The sequence below is a fragment of the Topomyia yanbarensis genome, chromosome 3, assembly GCF_030247195.1.
Source record: "Topomyia yanbarensis strain Yona2022 chromosome 3, ASM3024719v1, whole genome shotgun sequence".
In the NCBI taxonomy this organism is placed as follows: Eukaryota; Metazoa; Arthropoda; class Insecta; order Diptera; family Culicidae; genus Topomyia; species Topomyia yanbarensis.
Window position 1 is genome coordinate 84,748,516 of NC_080672.1, and position 20,851 is coordinate 84,769,366.

At 31.1% G+C, this 20,851-nt stretch overlaps 1 protein-coding gene across 5 annotated transcripts in view; it reads left to right on the forward strand.

Annotated features, from left to right (window-relative positions):
- The first annotated feature begins 801 nt into the window (after positions 1-801).
- The window catches only part of LOC131694160 (uncharacterized), a 133,718-nt gene continuing 113,668 nt past the window's right edge, over positions 802-20,851 (forward strand). For 3 of the 5 annotated variants that reach the window (XM_058982630.1, XM_058982632.1, XM_058982633.1), the window contains exon 1: positions 868-1,835. In XM_058982630.1, coding sequence (XP_058838613.1) covers positions 1,626-1,835 — 210 coding nt within the window. In that variant the 5' untranslated portion in view covers positions 868-1,625. Of the gene's footprint in view, positions 813-867; positions 1,836-20,851 lie in introns of those variants that run through there. The other 2 variants (XM_058982631.1, XM_058982634.1) reach the window with 2 other exon arrangements.

The following is a 20,851-nucleotide window of genomic DNA, read 5'->3' on the forward strand; positions in this document are numbered from 1 at the left end:
ACAATACTTACCTATTTGTTAAAAATAGTATGAAATTAAATTGTCATTTAATTTTGTGAGTTGCGTTTACGAAAGAAATTCTAAAAAAAGTTCGAAGATAACTTTTTGTGTGCTAAATCCCTCATAACGAATAAATTCAATTCAGGAATGTCCGGTTTGGATCATAATTGGAGATTCTCAAATCGAACAGTCAAAAGACATATCATTTTAATCCAACATGCTGCATAGTTCGAAATGTATGCATCCCGTCACTGAATCATCTAGAATGACGCTCATCCCTCTCGATATCCCTTTTATAGTCTGAATCCTTTTGCTGGTTCCCGTCAGACAAAGTTCAATGATTCTATCAAATGATCGTCAAAAAGCATCGCGTATCTCGGCCGTCTCTCTCTCTGTGATTTGTTTGCTCTGTCGCATGTTTGTTTGCTCTGAAAACATCACCAACGCCACGTGCTCGATCGTAGCTCCCGATCGTGTTCGGTGGAACTCACCGTTAATGCATAAACAAACAGCACTATGTTCTACTATCAATTTTGTTTTGATCTGTCTATACACATGATTGCGGGAACGTGGGATGCTGCCGGTGGCGTCGCGATGCCACCGGCTCTCGTGCTAGTGAGTTCTCCACCATCCAGCGTGCAACTTGCATTTTTGTTTTTACGTGAGAGAACCACGAGATGCGCAGCAGCGCCGCCGACGGCGTCGTCGTTGTGCTGCAAACTGTCCGTGAGCCACGCGAGTCGTTGAAATGCCGCATTTAAAATGAAGTTTATGCTAAATTCTCCTGTCAGTTATTTGGAGGTGCTCGATCGGTGAGGGTCGTTCTTAAGTAGTGTAAATTCGTTCAGGAGTTCCTGGTGGATTCAGTTGGGTTCTTGGAACTTGAACATTTCCAGCAAGTGATCTAGATTATTTTTAACAATTCCAGCAAGTGATCTAAATTATTTTGCTCCGAATCTGGTGTATTGGTATTTTTCGAACTTGAACTTTTCGGCTATCGGTGTACATTGTGCATAAATTACAATAAATCTAAAACCGGAACATCAATTGAACAGGCACTTGCCATTGAAGGCATAGAGCAGGTGACGCACATTCGCTAGAGCTTCTCGATTTCAACTCAAAATGTGAACTGTGGGCGCCGCAGAAAACTGTTTATTCTGTCACTATTTATTTACCCTTCCAATTGACGGCGAATGCCACATTCGTCGTGGATGTTTCAGAGAGGAATCAAATCATAGTTCATCGCAGAGTCCCATTCTATTCCATTTTAATCTTTCTATTATATATTGCATATTTAATTGTTTTTCGTTCGCCCCGCTGTCAGAGCAGTTAAGTGTGCCCCTCGACTAAGAGTTTTTTTGTGTGAAGATTGCAGCATTTCCTTCATTCTAAGCGTGTCGACGCGGCGTGTTTCAAGGCGTGCGCATCGGTTCGACAGCTTCGGAACGTTGCTAACAGGCAATCAAGTGCAGAAATATTGTGCAGGCGCGTTAAAAGTCTTCGAGAGATCAGCCAGCCTAATCCGGCGAATTGAGTGTAGGCATGAAATGAAGACCTACCGATTCGTCGTTTGAAGTGCAGTTCTAATGAACAAGTAAACAATACAATTGACTGTGTGTGTGCATATGTTTGCTGGTACCAACAACTCGCTACAGCAACATAAACGACGTTCTTCGGCCGTACCGCCAAGTTTCTCGGCTTTCAACCAACTCTGGGAGAAAAAAACGTCGCCACTTACAAACTGCGACAAGAAGCAATCGGCGGACGAAGAAAATAAGCGGAAAAGCGTTGTGAACTTTCCGGTAGCGATGGGAATTCCTTCGTTGGTGCTTGTGGTGAGTACGTTTGTACGAAAATGATACCTTTCGATGACACATTGTTTGGATAGGGCTGAAGTTTGCATTTGGTATTAGAATCGTTCGCTTTATGAGTTACACACTCTTTTCAGTTCGGTAATTTTCCAACAGCCGTGTAGTCAGCAAAGTAGGGAACTGATATCTCAGCGAAGTGACATTTGTTTACTAATTTTCGGCGAAATATTATCCGAGTCTCAGTTATCAAACGTCACTTTTACTGATATCTCAGCAAAAAAATTGTTGGCCGAGATCTCAGCTGTTGAAATTTCGGCAAATGATGCAGAAAAAGCTGAGATTCGGCAGAAAAATTTAAGTGTGTATGACAGTGAAGTTTCGCAGTAATAAATAATCCGAAATCTTCATGAATAGACATAAGATATTGTTTATAATGCACCATCAAATCAAACTCAACAAGTGGCTTCTGTTTTTTTTAATTTTACAACTAGTGATGCTTTTACCATTCATGGAGCAAGACGCATAATGTTTTCATGGATAAATGTAGACTCTTAATTTTAAGTTTGTATTTACAGGAGAAATTTTCAGATTGTAGGCGTTTCGGTGGGTTTTAAGATTAAATAATTAGAAACCCACCAAGCATAATAACTTTATCACTGCGCAATGAAGAAACTTCGTTCTTAGGCGTAAGAGTTTTCCTTTAGAAAATGACAAATCGAAATTGTTATGTCCAATGGCTAAGGAATAAAAAATATGGCAAAAATCCTATGAACTGTTTTCAAATACTACAAAAAGGTGAGGTGCAGGTTTATCCATTATTTAAATATTTTTGGCTAACTTAACTCATTTGAGTTGTAATTTGCTGTAACAAAATAGTTTGTTTTTCCTCATATAGAATATTTAGCGCGCATCTCGAGGTGCTTCTACTTCGATGGGAAATAAATATTCAGATTAACCGTTCTTATCTCATCGACTATGTAACATGAGAACCAATTGGTTGTGTTTTTGAATCATAGTGTGATCTGAAGTCGTATGGAAGTTATTGACATTTAAGGAATAAATATGGTAATTAATGTCGTTGTTCTGGGCGAAAATAGCCCAAAAGCCTGGTTATGTAATTGTGATTTTCACATCCAATATAAATACTTTATTGCTTTTTTCCATTTTTATTTTGACTGCTGTGTAGTTACATTTTTCTACAAGCTTGAGATTTATAAGAAGAGAAAATAATGGAAATTTAAAAGTCATAGTACACAAGTGAGAGCAAGGATTTGAAATATACAAACCGGACAATTAGAAGTAGCTTTGTTCGTACTCTGTTGACATAATAAAATAATAGTTGAATAGCACTTTTTAACACAAGAAACTTAGTTTGTGTAGGCAGTAATGCAAATCTACATATGGGTCATTCCACGTCAGATTTACAACCAAAATTGTAATTCCTTCCAATTTTTTTTCTTGCATTCTTTAGCTAGCAATAATTGATACGTATTTTTTGTTTTGGCTGAATATGATTTTTTTAAGTTATTGGTTTTTGAACTATTGAAGTTATTTAAATTGAACATTTTTCAATCACTAATAACTCGGAAAGGATTAGATATATGGAAAAACACATTAAATAAAAAAGGTGCATTTTCAAATAAGATTACCGAAAAAACACAAAAACTTTTTTTTTGTTATATAACTGATGAAATCTGCAATTATTAGAAACAAAGTTAAAATTGGATCAAATATTTTTACTTCTTCAAATATTAAGAATCATGTTGAATATATTGTGTAAAAATTTGGAAGTGAATATTAAAATACCTTGCGCGATATTACAATTATAAACTTAACACAAAGAGTTCTACGCTAAACGCCCAGTGTTAGGCCTGTTAAAATTGATATATCTCATAAAATACTTTCATTCTGAAATTTTCACTCAAGCTTCTCGATAAAATTATAAATTATTTAAAAAAACACAAAAATAATTTTTTGGCTCAATTTAAAAAAAATCATTTGCTTCTAACATTTACAGTTACATAACAAAAAAAATATTACCAAAATATTTCCGGTGAGATCATGAGAAAACAAGACTTTTGTTATTTAATGCTTTTTCCACAAATCTAATAGTTTCTGAGTTATCAGTGATTAAAAATGTTTAAATATATAAAATTTATAAAATTTATAAAATTTATAAAATTTATAAAATTTATAAAATTTATAAAATTTATAAAATTTATAAAATTTATAAAATTTATAAAATTTATAAAATTTATAAAATTTATAAAATTTATAAAATTTATAAAATTTATAAAATTTATAAAATTTATAAAATTTATAAAATTTATAAAATTTATAAAATTTATAAAATTTATAAAATTTATAAAATTTATAAAATTTATAAAATTTATAAAATTTATAAAATTTATAAAATTTATAAAATTTATAAAATTTATAAAATTTATAAAATTTATAAAATTTATAAAATTTATAAAATTTATAAAATTTATAAAAGTTATAAAATTTATAAAATTTATAAAATTTATAAAATTTATAAAATTTATAAAATTTATAAAATTTATAAAATTTATAAAATTTATAAAATTTATAAAATTTATAAAATTTATAAAATTTATAAAATTTATAAAATTTATAAAATTTATAAAATTTATAAAATTTATAAAATTTATAAAATTTATAAAATTTATAAAATTTATAAAATTTATAAAATTTATAAAATTTATAAAATTTATAAAATTTATAAAATTTATAAAATTTATAAAATTTATAAAATTTATAAAACTTATAAAATTTATAAAATTTATAAAATTTATAAAATTTATAAAATTTATAAAATTTATAAAATTTATAAAATTTATAAAATTTATAAAATTTATAAAATTTATAAAATTTATAAAATTTATAAAATTTATAAAATTTATAAAATTTATAAAATTTATAAAATTTATAAAATTTATAAAATTTATAAAATTTATAAAATTTATAAAATTTATAAAATTTATAAAATTTATAAAATTTATAAAATTTATAAAATTTATAAAATTTATAAAATTTATAAAATTTATAAAATTTATAAAATTTATAAAATTTATAAAATTTGTAAAATTTATAAAATTTATAAAATTTATAAAATTTATAAAATTTATAAAATTTATAAAATTTATAAAATTTAGAAAATTTAGAAAATTTAGAAAATTTATAAAATTTAGAAAATTTATAAAATTTATAAAATTTATAAAATTTATAAAATTTATAAAATTTATAAATTTTATAAATTTTATAAATTTTATAAATTTTATAAATTTTATAAATTTTATAAATTTTATAAATTTTATAAATTTTATAAATTTTATAAATTTTATAAATTTTATAAATTTTATAAATTTTATAAATTTTATAAATTTTATAAATTTTATAAATTTTATAAATTTCATAAATTTTATAAATTTTATAAATTTTATAAATTTTATAAATTTTATAAATTTTATAAATTTTATAAATTTTATAAATTTTATAAATTTTATAAATTTTATAAATTTTATAAATTTTATAAATTTTATAAATTTTATAAATTTTATAAATTTTATAAATTTTATAAATTTTATAAATTTTATAAATTTTATAAATTTTATAAATTTTATAAATTTTATAAATTTTATAAATTTTATAAATTTTATAAATTTTATAAATTTTATAAATTTTATAAATTTTATAAATTTTATAAATTTTATAAATTTTATAAATTTTATAAATTTTATAAATTTTATAAATTTTATAAATTTTATAAATTTTATAAATTTTATAAATTTTATAAATTTTATAAATTTTATAAATTTTATAAATTTTATAAATTTTATAACTTTTATAAATTTTATAAATTTTATAAATTTTATAAATTTTATAAATTTTATAAATTTTATAAATTTTATAAATTTTATAAATTTTATAAATTTTATAAATTTTATAAATTTTATAAATTTTATATATTTAAACATTTTTAATCACTGATAACTCAGAAACTATTAGATTTGTGGAAAAAGCATTAAATAACAAAAGTCTTGTTTTCTCATGATCTCACCGGAAATATTTTGGTAATATTTTTTTTGTTATGTAACTGTAAATGTTAGAAGCAAATGATTTTTTTTAAATTGAGCCAAAAAATTATTTTTGTGTTTTTTTAAATAATTTATAATTTTATCGAGAAGCTTGAGTGAAAATTTCAGAATGAAAGTATTTTATGAGATATATCAATTTTAACAGGCCTAACACTGGGCGTTTAGCGTAGAACTCTTTGTGTTAAGTTTATAATTGTAATATCGCGCAAGGTATTTTAATATTCACTTCCAAATTTTTACACAATATATTCAACATGATTCTTAATATTTGAAGAAGTAAAAATATTTGATCCAATTTTAACTTTGTTTCTAATAATTGCAGATTTCATCAGTTATATAACAAAAAAAAAGTTTTTGTGTTTTTTCGGTAATCTTATTTGAAAATGCACCTTTTTTATTTAATGTGTTTTTCCATATATCTAATCCTTTCCGAGTTATTAGTGATTGAAAAATGTTCAATTTAAATAACTTCAATAGTTCAAAAACCAATAACTTAAAAAAATCATATTCAGCCAAAACAAAAAATACGTATCAATTATTGCTAGCTAAAGAATGCAAGAAAAAAAATTGGAAGGAATTACAATTTTGGTTGTAAATCTGACGTGGAATGACCCATATGTAGATTTGCATTACTGCCTACACAAACTAAGTTTCTTGTGTTAAAAAGTGCTATTCAACTATTATTTTATTATGTCAACAGAGTACGAACAAAGCTACTTCTAATTGTCCGGTTTGTATATTTCAAATCCTTGCTCTCACTTGTGTACTATGACTTTTAAATTTCCATTATTTTCTCTTCTTATAAATCTCAAGCTTGTAGAAAAATGTAACTACACAGCAGTCAAAATAAAAATGGAAAAAAGCAATAAAGTATTTATATTGGATGTGAAAATCACAATTACATAACCAGGCTTTTGGGCTATTTTCGCCCAGAACAACGACATTAATTACCATATTTATTCCTTAAATGTCAATAACTTCCATACGACTTCAGATCACACTATGATTCAAAAACACAACCAATTGGTTCTCATGTTACATAGTCGATGAGATAAGAACGGTTAATCTGAATATTTATTTCCCATCGAAGTAGAAGCACCTCGAGATGCGCGCTAAATATTCTATATGAGGAAAAACAAACTATTTTGTTACAGCAAATTACAACTCAAATGAGTTAAGTTAGCCAAAAATATTTAAATAATGGATAAACCTGCACCTCACCTTTTTGTAGTATTTGAAAACAGTTCATAGGATTTTTGCCATATTTTTTATTCCTTAGCCATTGGACATAACAATTTCGATTTGTCATTTTCTAAAGGAAAACTCTTACGCCTAAGAACGAAGTTTCTTCATTGCGCAGTGATAAAGTTATTATGCTTGGTGGGTTTCTAATTATTTAATCTTAAAACCCACCGAAACGCCTACAATCTGAAAATTTCTCCTGTAAATACAAACTTAAAATTAAGAGTCTACATTTATCCATGAAAACATTATGCGTCTTGCTCCATGAATGGTAAAAGCATCACTAGTTGTAAAATTAAAAAAAAACAGAAGCCACTTGTTGAGTTTGATTTGATGGTGCATTATAAACAATATCTTATGTCTATTCATGAAGATTTCGGATTATTTATTACTGCGAAACTTCACTGTCATACACATGTACATACATGTCATAAATATGACATGTACATGTCATATACATGTCATAAAATTTATAAAATTTATAAAATTTAAAAAATTTATTAAATTTATAAAATTTATTCACAGCCCTAGATCACTGATGGCGAATCAAAAATTATTGGAATGTATTGTCCATTATCGATAATTCCGAAAGTCCCGGGATTCGGGGCAAATTCCAGATCAAAAGCTTCCACTTCGGTGATGATTGAACCAAATTTCACTAACCTAGTCTGAAATAGAAGGTATATATGAAGGTAATATGAAGTGCGGTGTTGAACCCTCCATATACCCCTGCACCTTCTACCTCTCAACCCCCCTCCCATCTCTCGCCCCCCCCCACCCTCTCAGACCAACCTCCTACAGGCATTCTCTTCATCCACCCCGTATACTAAAATAAGTTAGATGATTCCCGACGCATCTTCCCCCTCCCACCAATTATATCCCTTCCATTCTCCACCATGAAGTTAACACGAAGACAACATTGAACTCACACTGATTAAGCTATTTAAAGATTATTTTTTTAAGTATGTCAGTGTCAACGTGTTGCTTATCAGGTTCGTGACAGTCGTGCACTTATATATGCTCAATGCTCATCAAGTGTAATAAGAATGTAATAGACATTTCCACAATGTTATATTGAGCATAACCAGTCATTCAATCATAGTTTGGATAAATGAGAAAGGCACAATTGCACCACTAGGTGGATTAAAACAGGTTTTTCATATGCATTTTATTCGTTTTTTTTAGTTCACATATTTTATCGACTTTGTTCATTTTAATAATCTGACTATTTTTCGGTCATTCATTTTATTTATTTCATCCAGAAAATTAATTATTTTTATTTTATTAATTTATTCTATTTTTTTTACCCTTTTAATATCGTTAAATTTTTCATTTTAATAATTTTATTCCGTTTATTTTTTTCTCTTTTTATTCAAATGTTCAATTTTTTTATTTTGTTTATTTTATTCATTCTATTCGTTATATTGATTTTATTAATCTCTGCATACCCATGTTGCTTACAAACAACATCGTTTTCACACAGCTATAACTTTGAGGTTAGACAAGACTTGCTCACAAAAGCAAGTAATGCTACTTATTGGGACTATTGGGGGATACTATGAGAAACCGGGCCGACTGCAAAATATGACCATCGTCAAATCGAACGAAACTTTGCAGTTGTGTTCGGTTTATGAATCCCCATGATTTTCTTGGGCAATAGCAATATTTTGATACAAGAGCAATTTTTCAAAGGGGCGTGGACGCTTCTACGTGCATTAATTTCAATTTTTTTTTGTTCGATGACTCTATTTTATACAGCAAAAATATCTGAGAACAAGGTACAGGGAATGAATACTTCATTAGGGGCCGTACACAAATGACGTAGCTTTTTTCTGGCGATTTTCGACCCCTTCCTCCCCCCTCGTAGCATTTGGTCACAAAATTCTAACCTCCCCCTTGTAAATGACGTAGCATTTCCCTAATAAAAAAATACATATGCTTTTCAATTCTTTTAAATGCATGTCCTTACAAAATGTTTGACGACTTTTATCAACATTTTCATTATAACAGCAAATTGCCTACAAGCAAGTACATTTCATGACAAATGTAGTGTGGATAGTTTTGTTTAGAATTTTACATGTCAAAAAGCATGAAGAGAAGTTCACAATCCTGCAGCTGCCAACGATTTTAGGAAGCATAAGCTCAACTAAATTACTAAATTTTCTTTGATTGAATCCGAAAGAAAATTTAATTCAGCTACCAAAATAAGTCTACTAATTAGCAATATTAGCTAGCTAATGTGGCAATTTAAATCCGCATGAAAAATCTTCCCATTTCTTTGCGAGCTTGCCATTTCGCGAACAGTAAAATTTACAAAATGAAAAACCGCGTGAAAAGCAACTTGGGAATGGAGGAACATTAAACTGTTTTCTCTAATTAATGGGTTTTGATGCCCGTCAAAAAAAAAACTTAAACTTCATGCTACGTCGCACAATTTCTGACCCTACCCTCCCCCTCGTCACACTTCGTCACAAATTTGTTATACCCCCCCTACCCCCCAAGATGCTACGTCATTTATGCACGACCCCTTACGAAAAAAAACATGCACTGAAAAAAAATATTGTGTCATTTTTCACAAAAACAATTTAAATAAATGGTTTATAATATCACCTTAATGTCGAAAGAGAAGATTCAGGAAATGTTATGGGCCTTTTGAAAAACCTATTTTTGTTGATGGAGAAACGAGAATAACTTACGAAAAGGTCGTAACAAAATAAAAGAATTGTGTTATTAAAACAAAATTTAAAATATCTCAAGAACTACTATATTTTAGAAATTTTTTGTTATGAGCAATTTGATTTAAAATGGTGTTTGGAATCTTATTCGAAAAGAAAATGCAAGTCGTATGAATTATGAAAATATGTCAATAGTTGTTGTTAGGAAAACTTTGTATTGTTCTAAATACACTGAAAAAGTTTCTTTTACGCTTTTAAAACGACAAATATTAGATTTTTGATAGTTTATGATGGGGTAACGAGAATAACTTTTAAAAAGGGCCTAATCACATGAATTATCTGTTTTTGTTGGAACAAAATTCCTAATATTTCGAAAACTATCGCATTTGTGAAAATTTTTGTTAAATGTATTTTGTTTTCAAACGATAGTAAGAATTATATTCTGTAATAAAATTACAGTTTTGTATGTCAATTAGCATGAAATTTTAAAACACGTATAAAGTTATTGATAGAAAAACTATTTTAACAATAAGTTCTCCATCATATAACCACATTCGAAATGTTTTTTTCTCTTTAGGTTTTTGTTGACAATATATAAAAAATCAGAAAAAATGGGTTTTTTGCAATTTAACAATTTTTTGTTTGTGTGAAAAATGACACAACACTTTTTTCAGTGTATATTTTTTTCGTACAGAAACGTTCATTCCCTGTAACTCATTCTCAGAAAGTTTTGCTGTATAAAATAGAGTAATCGAACAATTTTTTTTTGAAATTATGACACGTAGAAATATCTACGACCTTTTAAAAAATTGCTCTTGAGTAACAAAATTTTTACTGATTGTGAAAAATGTTTAGTCTTCCATGTCGGTGAAACGTGTAAAATTTCGTAGGAATCTAAGATTGTCAGTCACGATTTTCAATATTTTCGGACGGATCTTAGTGGAATTCCTCTATTATCTCTTATTTGAGCGCTAACAGCTAGAAGAACTGAAGTTATTGCAGTTGTTCTGATTGAATTCCACTGAAGCATTTTCAGTTATCGGTGAATAATTATATTTTGATATATCTTCGTTGGCTTAAAATATTTTTGAAATTTGATGAATGTTATCAATTTAGATTGTCTTCTACTTCTCTTGCCGCCCTATTGAACCATTGAAAACTTTGCAGGAGATGTGTACTGAGGATCGGAAGGTAAAACGGGCAAGCTTCTAGCACTGCTAGAGAAGCATCTATCATGATCAAAACAGGTGTTCCGTGCTTCTTTACTCCAACACGTTTAAGAAAGGAAAACGGGTTTGGAACCCTCTATGTGCTAGAAAAAAGTAGGGCATGAAAGAGTTTATTTCGTCCATATTATTCCTTTTGATTGTTTTATTAATTGTATTATTTAAATATATTTTTTGTTTTATTCCTATTATTCATGCATTTATTTTATTAATTTTTTTAGGTAATATATTTTATTAATTCTCTTCATTAATTCCCTATATTCATTTCATCCAATTTGTTAGTTTGAAACAATTTAATTTATTATATTATTTTACAACTTTTTTTAAATATTGTCGAATTTTCGTTTAAGCTAAACTAATTCGATTTATTTATTTTTTTAATTTGATTTATTTGAATTATTCTACCAATTTCGTGAATTTGATACCTTTTATTAAATTTTTCTGCTCTATTATTTTTTTTTTAATTTTACTCATGAATAATCCAACAGCAATATGTGATTTGTATTAACGATTTCGAACCGAAAATTGAACGATGTTCGTGATATTTGGAGGTTGTACATGATTTCAAGCGCTATTGACGCTAGCTTAGTTCGTTAACTAAGTTAGTGTCGGATTCTGATGAGACGAAGTCGAAACGTAAATTCCATAACTAATTTCCCATAATAGAGTTCATTACTCTAATGAAGATTAAATTCCTATTACACGAAAAAAAATCATCGGTTGATTTATTAATTCATGCCTTGAATTATTCCTACCACAAACATGTTTGTTCAGAAATTGACATTTGAAAATATTTGAAATTGATATTTGGTATTTCTTGTGCAAAACTCTCGGCTCTTCGAATTAACAATCTAAAATTAACATGAACATCGGCAGCTTCTGCCTTTCTACAATCAATTATGCGACCTGTTGACCTCCCAAGTTTCCCAACCCAGACGCCATACGATCGTGCTGAGTGCTCAGCTCAGTCTTACTCTTCTGTTTATCTACTAATTCATTTAATTCCTCTACCACCTATCAAACAACAACTCGCACACACACTCGAAAGGCATGCTCAGCTTCCATCCATTGACCGACTAATCGTTTCACGGGCACGGCTCTAGCAGCCGAAATATCCGTATTTCAAGCCTCAATCGTAGCTGCTTACCCACGAGAGTCAACAAATTGCATAATAAGCCACCATCAACAGGTCTGCCGTTTGACGGTTGTGTTGCCATCAGAAAAAATCGCACATCTTCACGACCTTTGCTAAAGCTCTTCTTCATAAGCACTGATTGGCGGACAGATGTGCGATTGGATCACTACCGCATCGATTGCGCTCGGTTTAGGGTAGCTCTTATCAGCGGGCGCTTGTCCGATCACAAAACCACCACTCAATGATCATTACCACTGCTGGTGAGGGGGCCACTCTAAGTCGCTCTCTTGATCTGACTCACACACCAGCCCAAGCGGAGCGAATCTGCAAACACATTGTGTGTTTGCACGATCAACGACGGCGAAAAAAACGTGAGTATCTTTGGGTGACCTCCAGTGCCGGTAGAAGAAAGAGACTCGATGCGTACACAAGTGACGAACTCGAATCGTGTTGCTCCGTGTTGGACAGCTTTGACACTTGGCGAGATGTTATAATGATAATGGATGAGAACCGAACAACCGACAGTGATAGCATGAAATTTACACTACCGCATTACTGTCTACCTTTATAGCTCCCGCTGAGGTTGAGGAGCTCGTAGTAAACGGGTAATTATAAATGCATAAAATTGCAATGGGGCGGAGAACTTGTAATGATTAGCATCTACACTACTGCGTGGTCATTTTGTTCAATGAATTGTGAACGTTGCAAACTCGATGCGATTCTGCGTGAAAAGTTGCGTACCGATCTTCCGACAGCATTGTTTCATTAGAAGATCCGCATCTACGTTTTGCTTTCTGTGTGATTGATTGATGAATACATTAAAGTGTTTGTCAATCGTATTTCATAATACCGGTGGAAATTTTGGTCAGTACTCTGCGTCATTTATCGTGAGATTGGCATGCTTCAGCACAGTTTGATAGTGAAGATGCAAGGTGCGAACTTCATTGATTGGAAGCTATTTGTTATTCCTATTTCTTAATTTTGTTGTAAATGTAAAATAAATTCTAATTGTTACCATAATAATTCTATTGTGTGGCAGGATTTATTTAAATTTGTTTTGACTGTAGAGTCCGAAAATTGTTACACAATAATAGAATGCATTTATGCAAAAAAAAATTACAAGACCATACTTAAAATATTAATCTTTTCATAAATTTTTGGTGAATGATTGCACAGTTCTACACAACAAACAAAAATTGAATGTACTTTTCACGTGATCTAGTTTCGATAAACAAGTGATAGTTGATAGTTGTTTATAGAGAAACGTGAATTATTTAAAAAAAAGGGTATGATTTTACGAAAAAATTATTTTTGTTGAAACGAAATTCCAAATTTTTTGAAAACTATCACATATTGGGGGATTTTAATTAGAAGCATTTTAAATTGAAATGAACTCTAGTAACATATTCTATAATAAAATTATAGTTTTTGTCAATTAGTATGAAATTTAAAAACATGTTTCAAGTTATTGTTAGAAAAACTTTTATGCTCGTAATGTAACGATATTTAAAATGTTTCTTTTCTTTTTTAATGCATTTGTTGACAAAAAATAAAAAAAAAACAGAAAAGCAGTTTTTTTCCAATTTAATTTTTTAACTTAAATTTTTGGTTTTGTACAAAATATCACAAATTTTTTTCCATCCATTTTGTTCTACCGAATTTCTATTTTTTCCTACCTTTTGCCTAGTTTTACACAGCCGGGAACTCAGTTAACAAAGCTTTTACCGAGATCATAGTAGAAGTGACGTTTGTTTTGCTGAAGCTAGGGAAATATATCACTGAAAATCAGTAAATTAAAGCCACTTTGGTGAGTTATCATTTGAAAAAAGTTCACTGACCGCTCAGTTGTGGAAATTACCGAACTGAATTGATTGTGTATGCATATTCTTTTTGCGTTGAACTATTTCTTCCTTTTAATTTGTTCTCGGATATTTTTGCTTTTGAAAATACGATAATCACATAAAATATTTTCGAAATTAATGCATGCAAAAATTTCTACGCCATTTTGAAAATTTTCTCTTGTGTCAAAATGTTCGAATTGCAAGAGGAAAACATGGAGATTCATAAACCGAACGCAACTGCAAAGTTTTGCACGAAGCGGCGATGGCCATAGTTTATGGTCGGCCGCATTTTCACTTCTTTACAACTTATTATTACAGTATTCATCATATTGGCAAGCTTCGTTGAAATTCTTTTTCCTCCTTTTCGGGTCACGCTTCATGTGTGTACTCTGCACGTTGATAATGTTGTAGTTGAAGAATCAGACTTTGAGTTTTGTGTCATGATATTTCATTGAACATGAACTTATAGTGGCATAACAACAATGACGCCCGCGATCGCGCTATACTGATTGGAAAGCATGGGTTATTCTCTTCCAAATGAGCCTAAGTTATTTTTGCGAAAATTTGTTATAAGCTATCAAAATGACAAAAAATGGTCATTACTGATATTAAATTTAAACGATAGTTTTATTGTAGTTGGCCATATTATACTTAGGCTGAATAAACTATTTTGCACGGTTTACCTAATAACTTTATTCCTATCAACTTCAAAATAAAGTTTGACTCATAAAGACAAAATACTTATTTTTGAGCCACCCTAATGAGCAGTTAATGTAATTTTTAATATATTTAAAAAGAAAACATATGAATTCAACGCACAAAAACTGATTTATTTAGAGTTATGCAATATCTCTGAAAACCGTTAATATAATCCCTGTCCGGAGGGCTGAGTGTCAAATCCCATTCGACTCAGATAATCGAGATCGGAAAAAAGTCTGTATGTGTGTGTATGTATGTACGTATGTGTCAAACATGTCACTCATTTTTCTCAGAGACGGCTAGATTGATTTACCCAAACTTAGTCTCAAATGAAAGGTACAACCCATCGGCTGCTATTGAATTTTGTGTCGATCTGAATTACGGTTCCGGAGTTACGGGTTTAAGAGTGCGATCACACAGACATTCTTCTTATAAACTATAGGAAAATTTTAAAATAGAGTTATATTTATGATGCCAAATGTCTTCAAGGTGCATGAAATGTTGAGATTTGAGGCAAACTCCAAACAAAAACGGTTTTGGCACATTTTTGCCTTTCTCATACAGAAAGCTTATGCAATCACTCTGAAACCCGTCAACCTAATCCCGGCCAATTTTTTTTACTGGCATAAGGTTTCTGGATTTAAACAGGGGCGTAGTTAGGGGTGTGTGGAGAGTGGTTACCCCCCTCGCCACTGTTCACACCACCCTTAAATCACCCCTCAGATCACCACTCTATCCAGCTCTCATACCCCTACCCCTGTCAACACAATCATCATTAAACCACCATTATATCACAAGGCATACCAAATTAGGCTGGGGAGTCGTTCGTTCGTGGGTTTTTCGCCCTTCTCACACACCCACTCTCGCATGACAAAATTACTTAGCAAGAAGATAATGTTGAACTAATGCTGATTAGGCTAATTAAGTATGATATTTTTTGTTTCAAGTATTTCACCGTCGACACGTAGCTCGACAAGTTCGTGGCTGGTGAGCCACTGTGCACTAAGAATGTAGTAGACAATTCCACAATTATATTGAACTTAACCATCCACCGAGCCATAGTTTGGAGAAATGAGAAAGTCACAATTACACCACTAGGTGGATTAAAACAGGTTTTTTCTAATAAATTTTCATATCTAAAACGAATCCAGCGGCCAAATAATTTGAATATGGATGTTTTATAAACCGATACGACCAAACTCTCTTTGAGCCACCCTAATGAAAAATAAATTACCCTCTGTTACCATATTTAAAATAACTAAAAAGCAGAGCAATTTAGACAGAAGTGGGCCAAGTTTTGAATTTGGTCATGAAATGGTTGAAAATCTGAACTTGCTGCTATTATAGATTCCTGAAATTGGATTTCGAATATGTTTGGGTTTTTGAAAGTGTGGTTTTGTGTTTTTTTTCGAAATTGTAGGCCATCTAATTTTTCTTCTTCTCAAAAAGTCCACATACATGAATTTGAATGTAGATCTGGGGGTTTTCATGGTTGCTAATTACTAATCTGTTTTCATACTTGCCAAATTAAAAATGGTGGTTTTAAAATGGAGGAAAAAACTTCAGAATTGTGCATTCGAAACTGACAAAAGGCTGCAATTCGTCAAAATGTAGAGATGTTTGATACTTATAGAGAAACGAAAGCAAAGAAATTGAAAAACGGATAGGCATTCTAGAGCGAATCAGTTATAAACATAGAACGAAAATCTAGGACTAGGCAGACTCATATGGACATGATCGAAAGAATGTGTGAACATGATGATCAGTTATGTTCTGTCATCGACCATGCGGTAGACTTGGGTGGAACGCCTGTCCATCTTTCAGTTTTATTACGTTTGTTTCTCCTAGTATTAAATTTGCCGAAAATAGCCAACAAAATCGATATAGTAAAATGTAGAAATGTAGATCATCTTACGCATTGGAAGCCATTATTGGTTTGAGCAATGAACACCATATTTGTGCAACGCAATGGCTCAAATAGCAGGTCGATAATTGGGGCATTCGATTCGAGTTTTGTTGCGTTCAAACACGAACCTTCCATCGTTTTCGGATCAGTTTTACTATCATATTGGTTTTTTAACGACGAAGTAAGGATATTGGTGCCTATTTATACTTATTTCATCAATTGTAGTCCTAGTAAAGAACGAAATAGTGCCACATTTTCCCTAACACGGCCAGAGAAATTACATTAATGTGCAAGTAGGTCTAAAACCTCCAAAAACTAAGCCTGCGTTAAAAGATGGTAATGATATGCATGGCTTAGCATAAATATCACTAGTACTAAAAAATCGGGTGGCCGACTTCTGTCTATAGCCCACGTCTATAGTCATATCTGCGTTCTGCTAAATGTAATAGGCCCCGACGGAATTCGACTGAATAACATTCGACCAAATAATATTCGATCACATGTCCCTTTCAGCCAAATATCATTCGGACTAATGCTATTTGGCTTAATGACCCATGCTGCTAAATTGCATTCAACCATGCGGTATTCGATCACATAGAATTCAACCAAATTTGTCCGAGTAGCATTCGGCCAGGAATCAGGAATTAGAATATATTGGCATGTCCCTTTATGTAATCGGGGATATGTGCCATGCCGTGTCTTGTCTTTATTTTCCTAATCGGATGGAAATGAGAAGGAGGAGGAAGGAAGTAGAATTGGAAGAGTGGGAAAAATGAGAGCACAAACACACACAGCAGGTAAGTTATCCTCACAAGTAGTTGAAATCCTCTGAAAGAAAACTTAAAGCTCTTTATCACACTAGATTAAAAACTTTTGCATGCCACTAAGTTTCAGTCGCCCAAACACAATATCGTTTATGTAAGGACAGCCGAAATCTGGAAATCGATGTGGTGTGGTGGTTCTGAAATTTCGATTTTGAAATGGATATTGTACAATATCTAAAACGGTACAACATCATTTAACAAATTTCCTATGCAAGAATGTTTCATTGGTGAAGAAAGCTTTCTTGTGAATAGAAAACGAACGGTTTGAGATGTGATTTTCCCCGAGCTTGTGAGAAACAAAAATTGTTCCGTCCATGTTACGGAGAAAATAAACAACACAGCGCAAGCCCTAAACAACGAACAGCGGTCAAAATCCGAGCCCATGTGTTGTACGACCAGGTGCTGATTATGCTCAATGGATGTGTCCTGGTCGACGATGAATCATTTGCTGCTCCTGGTAAATTCAAGTTTGTTTTCACGAAAATGATTTATGGTTTGGCAAGGGATCTACTCCTATGAGAAGAAAACCAGCGTTTTTGTGGCGGATAAGATTACGAATTTTGAAGTCAAAATTCGGAAAAAAAAAAAAATTAAAGATTACGAAAGTCAAAAATGGGATGACTTAACAAACAAATTAATGAAGGGGTGGGGGTGAACTTAGGGTTTCAGTGTAAAAAAACACTTTTTTGCGATTTTTTTAGAGATTTGGGTGAAGCGAACTGATCAAAACTTTCGAAGATTTAATGTATCATTTCAATAACATTCCGTAATTTTTTTAACTAGAAATATCGGCAAGCGACTCGGTAGCGATGGTTTTGTAGAACGTCTCTAGAAAAAATACGATTTGCTGTGTTAATTGCCACTCAAAAATCACTTAACCGATTTATTTCCAACTTTGTATAGAATGTATAAAATACCTAACCCCTATGTTGAGCTTTCGAGATAACTTTTCAATTACCTCATAAAATGGCGGAATTGCTATTTTTCACGACGTTCTGCAAATAGCTTCGCCACCGAGTTATTGAAATGATACATTATAATGTACAAAAGGCTTCCTAAAATAAATAAAATTTAATTAAACAAATAGAATGGATTTTCTGGAAACCCAAATTAAATGAATCAAATTAATGAAATAAATTAAATGAATTGATAAAATAGATAAAACGAATAAAATTTTCAAAATCGAACACGTGAAAAATTTGATAAAACTAAATAAAATAATTAAATCAGTTCAATTTTCGAAGAAAATATAATAATCAAAACAAAAACAAATAAATTATCCTGTTTAAAAAAACGAGTTACATGGCCTGCTTTGCAACGGTACATGCAAAAACTCTGCCTAAGCTCATCTTCTACCAGCAGAACACAAAGAACATTCCGAGAGACGCAAAAATATAAGCTTTGAAAAAAGAATTCTTGGTACCTTGGTACACTGAAACCTCTATTTACGAACTCTTTTTTGCATAATATTCGATTTATGCAACTTTGTCTACGAACCAAATTCGAAATAACAAACTCTTTTTTTAAGAACCAAGCTGGTAAAAAAGTTTGTGTACGAACAGTACCGTGTGAAGTTATACATAATTTGAAATATTATTAGCTTATAGAACATACGTATTTTCGAATTGGGGTTAACGAGTAGAATTCAATATTTCAGGCTATTTTGACTTCTGGTTTAGTAAACTTTCTATAGCCTCAACAATATGAGTATTTTCGGGATGGAATTTATGAGTATATGACGGAAATCGATATTTTAGGCCATATTGAAACCAAGATGATGACTGCCGGTTTAGAAAACGCTCTATAACCTCAACAATATGGGTATTTTGGAATGGGATTGACAATTAACGAGTCGTTTTAGGCCAGTGGTTTTCAACCTTTTTCGTTCCATGTACCCCTTTCTCAATGTCCAACGGTCAAGGTTTCAATTAATGAAATTCCAATGTTTTATCTATAGGAAATTGAAACTTTGTGACATCTTAGAACTTCACTAAGTCAAGCTTTTGGGTTAATAATATTGTTGATATAGTAAGGGGGAGTGAGGAGGGTCTCCTAAAATTTTTAACTACGTAAAAGGCCGACAAGGGTACCCGGGTACCCACAAAACTGAAATGCCAATAACTAAGGCAATTTCCATCCGATTTCGATACTTTTGGGTGTTTTTGATTCAGGAACTCATCCACTTTTAGCGTTGGTAAAAATCAATTGGGTTGCTTCATTCGGTTCCCAGGAATCCGGTTTCCTGGGAACTAAATGAAGCAAGCCATGAAGCATGTTCCAGTTTGTGAATTTCAATGGAAACTCGCAATATGGGCAGAGCCGTAGCGTGGTCTTCTGGTGCCCTTGGCGGAGTCTCAGTTTTGCGCCCCTTTGGTGTTTACTTTGACTTTCTTCTACCTCCAAACAATAATTTGTGTACATGGAAAGTGCACACCTACTCACTACTTAATTCATGTTTGACTGTCGTTCATTTCATGTAAATTCCAGCCACAAATCTTTCACTGTATAGTTATGAAATCAGATTGACGGCGACGGAGGGAGCATCTATTAAGAAGACTGTTCATTAGGATGTCAATGACATGTACGGGAAACAGGTGATCATTAAATTTATTAACCGGACGCACCTCGAAAAAAGTCTCTTTGCAAAAGTTTAGCTCAATCGGACAATATTAAGAGGTTGCATAAACATAAAAGGACCCTTAGAAGATTTTGAAGATTGAATTAGAATTTTTGATGCTAAATGGCTTAGGATGTAATGAAACGTCGAGATCTACTGCCAAGCTGATTTTTTTTAAAGATAGCCCTTATGGAACTTAGATAATTCTGGATTTGAGTTGATACTGCGGTTTGAAAATGCTGAGGAATTCCACGAAGATCCGTCCGAAAATCTTTAAAATTGTGACCGACCATCTTAGATTCCAATGAAACTTTACACGTTTCACCGTCATGCAAGACTAAATATTTTCCACAGGTAATAAGATTATTTTGACTCAAGAGCAACTTTTCAAAAGGGCGTAAACGTTTCTAGTGTATGAATTTCAAATTTTTTTTGTTCGATTACTGTATTTTATACAGCAAAACTATCTGAGAACGAGTTACAGGGAATGAATACTTCTGTCTGAAAAAATATACACTGAAAAAAATGTTGTGTCATTTTTCAAAAAAACAAAAATTTATGATAAAAATTTAAATTGCGAAAAAACCCATTTTTTTAAATTTTTTATATTTTGTTACCAAAAACCTAAAGAGAAAAGAAATATTTTGAATGTGATTGCATGATGGAGAAAAAATCGGTAAAAAAGTTTTCCTAACAATAACTTCGTACATGTTTTTAAATTTCATACTAATAGACATACAAAATTGTAATTCTATTA